This window comes from Atractosteus spatula, chromosome 3 (assembly GCF_055471065.1).
Source record: "Atractosteus spatula isolate fAtrSpa1 chromosome 3, fAtrSpa1.hap1, whole genome shotgun sequence".
Classification (NCBI taxonomy): Eukaryota; Metazoa; Chordata; class Actinopteri; order Semionotiformes; family Lepisosteidae; genus Atractosteus; species Atractosteus spatula.
This window is the reverse complement of record NC_142708.1, coordinates 31,897,501-31,903,567: the sequence shown is the minus strand read 5'-3', so window position 1 is coordinate 31,903,567 and position 6,067 is coordinate 31,897,501. Positions and strand designations below refer to the sequence as shown.

Genomic DNA, 6,067 nt, shown 5'->3' with positions numbered 1-6,067 from the left:
TTAAACATAATAGAGGTGAGCACACATACACTATTAAAACACATTATTTTAATTCTGTGGCTTCATATTGTGATTTTTGGAAGGTGTTTAGTTATGGCACTCCAACAAAGTTACACACACTTTGTTGTAGGATAGGAGCAGCTGCAGGTCACATTTTATCACAAGGAATCTGCCTAAGCAGGGATTTTCTAGGAATCCTCAAGTAGTGCTCAGTCTTTAGGTTTCCCAAAATTAAAATAGAACTTTTCACCCAAAGTCTTGCTGACTACAATGTACACTCTGTCTTAAGTGTGTTGTCATTACTATTTTAAAAATCATTACTGGAAATAACTAGTCTTCATTTTAATTTTATCTTTAAATTGTGATTGTTGGATTCATTAAGGATGGCTAAAAACAGGTACTCGAACTACAACAAATGTGCCCCCGCTTTAGGGCATGTGACACTCACACGTTTTTCATATTTATTTCTACAGGCTGTATTACCACTCATACCACTAATGACCACTTTGTTTTGAGAGACGCTACATAAAAACTTTATTATTGGATGTAATACTACTAATCATCATCATCATCATCGTCATCAACAACAACAGCACTATGGTTAACAAGCTCTATTCTCGGTCGCTGTGAGCCCTTTCAGTCCTGTACTGCTCATGCGCTCTGTTCTCCGTGCACTTTGGATCAGGTGGAGGGTGACGAAGCTGTTTCCGAGTGTCCTGTTCTCTTGCGTTTGTAACATCTGCTGCAAAGAAAGCTGATCGTTATTATGGCGGATCCACGAGTACGACAAATCAAAATTAAAACAGGCGTAGTTAAACGGTAAGTTGTCTTTTAAAGCGTGGAGTACGGGATGTGCGGTGTTGTGGTTGTTGGGCCTCCTTCGCCGGCGGCCTGGAGTGAAGTGATAGCCGGGCACCCGGAGCTGTTTACGGTTAAAGGACTTCAAATAGACATCAGTGTTTCTTTTAGGCGTTTAAATGTGCTGTTAAATGAAAAGGGTATAAGACAATCTAAGAAGTTGCTTCAACATTTATAGTGTCACAATTATTTATTTTCTTTCTATTTTCAGATTTTATAGTTTGCCTACTCACGGGGCCTTTTTATTTCATCCTATTCATTTTAACTGTTTCTTTTTCTCTCTTCTACTTTTCATCTCCCTGTCTACCTATCTGTATTATGATGATGACGGTAACTTCTACTTTGCAACCTTAGGAATGTGAGAGCAATGGTGAAATGCGTTCAGCCCCTTTAGCAGTTTTTTTATCTTTAGAAAATAGAGTATCCCAGTTACTTTTACTTCTAGAGTGGAATCAGTGAACAGTAAAACAGTAATGCCTGATTTATTAGCTATGTGTCACTTCAGAATTTAACAATTGTCACATTCAAATGTTAGAATTAGACCACATTATAACCCTTACAAAGCAACCTTTTTATATATATGTATGAATTGTTCAGCTTTGCATCGGTGTGTTGTAAGTTTGGATTCATTTTAATATTTGACAGCTTTGCATATAAAGGGTTTGTCCTGTTTTCAACAATTCATTCAGAAAAAGCCTTTAACTAGATCTGATGAAATACCAAAAAATAATAAGAGTTAAAAGTGTATAGGTGAATGTTTGAACCTAAAAAATGTATATATTCACATCCTTTACTGTATTCTCAAACCTAACACTGTGGCGTTGGTGCAAATTGCAGCTCATAAGCAAAACCAGATAGCACCTCGAGTTGACCCATTGCCACAAAGTGTGTTCCATCCTCAAATCGACCCCTGGGAATTGGTACCAAGAGATGTTTGTTTTGGTCATTATTTATGGCATGTATTGATTATAATGCTTCCCTGTGCATATTTTTGGAAATTATTTTGTCTTGACCAAATTGATGGTCAAATAACAAATAATCTTGTACAAAAAAAGCCAGTGACTAGTCTAAACATACGTGGAAATGTTACTGCATGTCCACTGTAGGTTGTCTGAAATCTGTCTGCTTTTGCGTGTCTCTGTTTCATCATTCTCTTGTTTCAAAATGACTAAGCAGACGATGGCTGAACATGTATGGGACTTTCTGCAGCCTTGCATAGACCATATTCTGTATTGGTTCTGTTTTGATTAGAGTCAGATTAAAAATGCGTCTCAAATACGTCTTTGCAATGAGTACTGCAAACATTCCCATGGGTTTAATGAATCACAAGGCTTGGCAAGAGCAACTGTAAAATCTCTTTACAAATTATTCTTTTACACAATGTGCCTCAATCTTGTTTTGTTGTTTTATGTTGCTTCTGAATTTTAAAAAATATATTAATGCTTCATTTTAAGAATATATAGCAAAAACTGGGCATCTGAAGAAATTTGTCACTATATATTGTATGTTTTTAGAAAAATAAAGTATGGAGTTTATATATTGAGTAGATGTTTTGTGTCATTTTGATTAATTGACCACTCGTGACTGACCTTGTTGCACTTAAATGACTGTGGCTGTTGCCTAAATACCTCATTAGTGAGAGAGTTTATTGAGGAAAAGTACTGAGTTGATTTAACCTGTTGAATGTCAAGCCTTGAGAGAAGGAAGGAAGAAAGAAAAACATTATGAGGAACCCCGTATCAAGAGAACATACCTTTGTGTCATTATTTTGTCCACCAGTATTGGAGCCACCTTCCCAGTGGAAGATGGCAAATAATAAGAATTCCTTACACTTACTCTATATAGTGCTTTTCTGGACACTCCACTCAAAGCACTTTACAGGTAATGGAGACTCCCCTCCACCACCACCAATGTGCAGCATCGACATGTGGCACCAACATGGAGAACAACATGGCACTCTCTGTGTACCACAGAAAAATTAATGTTGAGGTTTAAATATGATGGTTAGGGCAGGAGTGTCTTGTGACTACTGAATTCTGCTTGTAGAACATTGATGGTAACTTGACCACATGGTACTACATTGATAAAGTCATCCTTTATCGAGGAGAACACAAACAGACACCACATGTCCTTTTAATGCTTTTGCAACAATAGCTTTCTTGAGCGATAAGTGCATCTGTTATGCCACACAGATGCCCTGCTCGCCAGGCTATTGCCTCTTTGAGCACCTGTTGCATGATTTGTGATGATGTGTGGTAGATCAAGCTCAGTGGACAGTGAGCAGGCATGTGGTTTTTCAGGCTGTATGAGAGGAAAGAGACAAAATTCTAAAAGCCAACATCTTCAACCTGGTGTAAAGCATGTCTCGGTTATTTTGCTTGTAATGTTTCCATTGGTAGCCATTTATACTACTTGCCAGTGACTGTGATAAACCACTGATTAATTGCCCCCCTGTGTCACCTGTTGATGACAATTGATAATAAGAAAATGTATGTTTTGTGCATCAAATCTGTACAATAAAATACTAGTGCATCTGTTTCAAGATGATTTTGTGAGAAGGAAAACAATGTTACTATTTATTCTTCTCACCATCCTTCAATTCATGAGATTTATGTTATAAGAAATACAGCAGGGCCCTTAAATTGTTACTTCCCAAGTGTAATGTGGGCCTTGGAGCCCATGTGTGGTAGCCTGTTCTGCATCAGGAGTATTGACATTGAAAATGGGATTTATAATGACCACAAACCAATTAAAAAGCTATATGTAACATAAACTATTATTCTACTGTTTGCTCCATATTGCTTAATTCTCTGTATTGTATGCTGTGTCATTAGCTACCTGAAGTCTGATGTGTCTTGACCAGACTCATCGTAGGGATCTGTGTGCTATTACAAATGAGCATTACCTCTTTATCCGTCCTCAGTGGCTGAGTGGGCTGGTCAAACCTATTCTACATTTTCTGTAAAGAAGAAATGCCATTGCTGCTAAAAAAAAAAAAAATTCTGTTAAGAGAGAACATTTTAAAACAAATGCAAACTTCAGTATAACCGATGAGTTTGTTAGGGGTGTGGAAACAGTTCATTTCAGAGCATTACACCAGGCCTCGGGTAATTCAGCTTAAATCGACCTTGCTTTGATATAAAACGTTTAGCTAAATTACCTTGTTAAAAACATGACTTTTTTTTTACCTTGTTAAAAATGTGATCTGTCTTCACAAGTCAGTCAAGGGTAGAATGAATCTATGGGACTAGGCAATGGCCTATTGTTAGAAATGTTGTCCTCCTGTTTTTTTTTCTGAATCAGCACATCACACTGCTGGACAGAATAATTAAGCTACCCATGTTACCCAACCCAGATGGACTAGCTCTTTTTAAGTGTAAGACATTAATTCATTTTATTATTATCCGTTTAATATTTAGGGGTAGGCCTCAACTGAGGCTTCTGCTGAGAAGAAGGAAGGAATTGTGTGGAAAACCACCATAGAAACTATGTCTGTCCTCTGCTGGTGCACATCAGTCTTATTGATCAGGAAACCAGAATTTAAAATATTTATTTTAAGTCTGTCCCTGGAAAGTTCTCTGGTACTTCAGTGTGCTTTGCTGCAAAACTCTGAAGCAAGACAGGTTATTCACGAGAGAGAAATATGCCCAATTACAGTAATTTTCAATTGATTGTAAATAGTTTACAGCCGACGTGTAGTGTACGTATGCTTGCTACATGCCAATACAGCCTTGACTTTGGCCTATACTTTACTGCTGATTAAACAAAACTGACATCAGTAGATTAGAATGAGACTAGGACAATTCACATTGCAATTCTGTTAGTTTACCTTTAACAGTCTTTTAACACTCCTGTTTAAATGTTGCTGACACGCCATAATTACAAATCTACAAGCCTTGATTATAAAAGAATTTTACATCATGGACCTATGGAGGGTGGGATATTGATTTTTTTTTCCCCTTTTGGAAAGAAGCTCTTTCAGTAACAGCCATTGTGCCACTAGTATTGCGTCTTGCTTTCTTTCTGGGGAAGGTTTATTTTGATTTTCCAAAGTGATCACTGCCTGCTACAGTTACAGCACCAAGAAGACAGGTCCGGATATTGTCTTAAAATTGGACTTCATATTTTCTGCAGTGCTTCAGTGCATGGTGTCTCTCAGATTGAGCTTTACGTGCTCATGGTTAGGTTTCTTTTTCACAAAGGGTGTCATGACAATTACTGATGGCAGCTGAGAATACTGTGACCTGCAATTACAAATCTTTCAGGATTTAATACAGGATGTAATACTAACAATGAGAAGAAAGTGGGTACTTATGACTTAAATCTTGTTTGATGTTTTTTTCTGTTACTTACGTTCATGTCTGTACTGCATGAAAGTGCGGTATAAATTACTTTAAAATATCAAGTTAAATTCTTTTCATAATCAAGAGCTGTCATGTTTGGTATTTTGTACGACAAACTGATAGTAGCTCCATTACTGTTCTTTCTGATAGAAACCTACAGATGTCAATACCATTGTTACCAAGCCGTTTTTAGCCTTAAATTGTATCCTTTGTTTTAAACGTTTCTTCAATTTTTATTGAAATTTATTCAAGTAAGCACTGATTTCTGAGATAGACTTGATGTGGATGAATGTACTGGAGCTGTTCATTGTATATAATCTTTGAAACCAAACAACCCTGCTTGCAAAGTTATGTACTGGTGGTGAGGACCTCAGTGTTTTCTTTGAAGAAATAAGGTTGTCAGTGAACAAGAGCTCGGTTATCTTCCATTTTTCTTAATTTTAAAGTTTAGTATGTCCTTTTGTTGTTCTTGTTTTTATGGTCAGTTAGGAAATTGTCTATTCTATCTCTGTTCCTTCAGCCAGAACATTGCGAATGAGTTTTTCATGGATACAAAGTGCCCAGGTCCAGTTCTTGCTGTTAGCCTAGACCCTCTTATCAACCATGACGTTTTTTACACCTAAACCAGCCAAATTCATTGTGAAAAGAAAAACTGGCTAATGAGAAGTTGTAGGAATCGCATTGAAGCACAATTGTCCAAGACCATATCTGAACATGAGGTCACTTCTTTCCCTTGATCTTGAGTTGAAAATTTGAAAATCATAACATCTCGCCTAATGAATTAAAGTATTACTTGGTATAATTAAATACTGTTCACTTAAAAAAAGTACAGAACTTTGACAGTAGAAGGTGTTCTACTGTATTTG

At 36.9% G+C, this 6,067-nt stretch overlaps 1 protein-coding gene across 1 annotated transcript in view; it reads left to right on the top strand.

Moving 5' to 3' along the window:
- The first annotated feature begins 628 nt into the window (after window positions 1-628).
- Window positions 629-6,067, top strand: part of tbca (tubulin cofactor a) — a 25,144-nt gene continuing 19,705 nt past the window's right edge. The window contains exon 1 of the mRNA XM_088911462.1: window positions 629-819. Within this exon, the coding sequence (XP_088767588.1) occupies window positions 767-819 (53 nt within the window). The 5' untranslated portion in view covers window positions 629-766. The remainder of the gene's footprint in view (window positions 820-6,067) is intronic.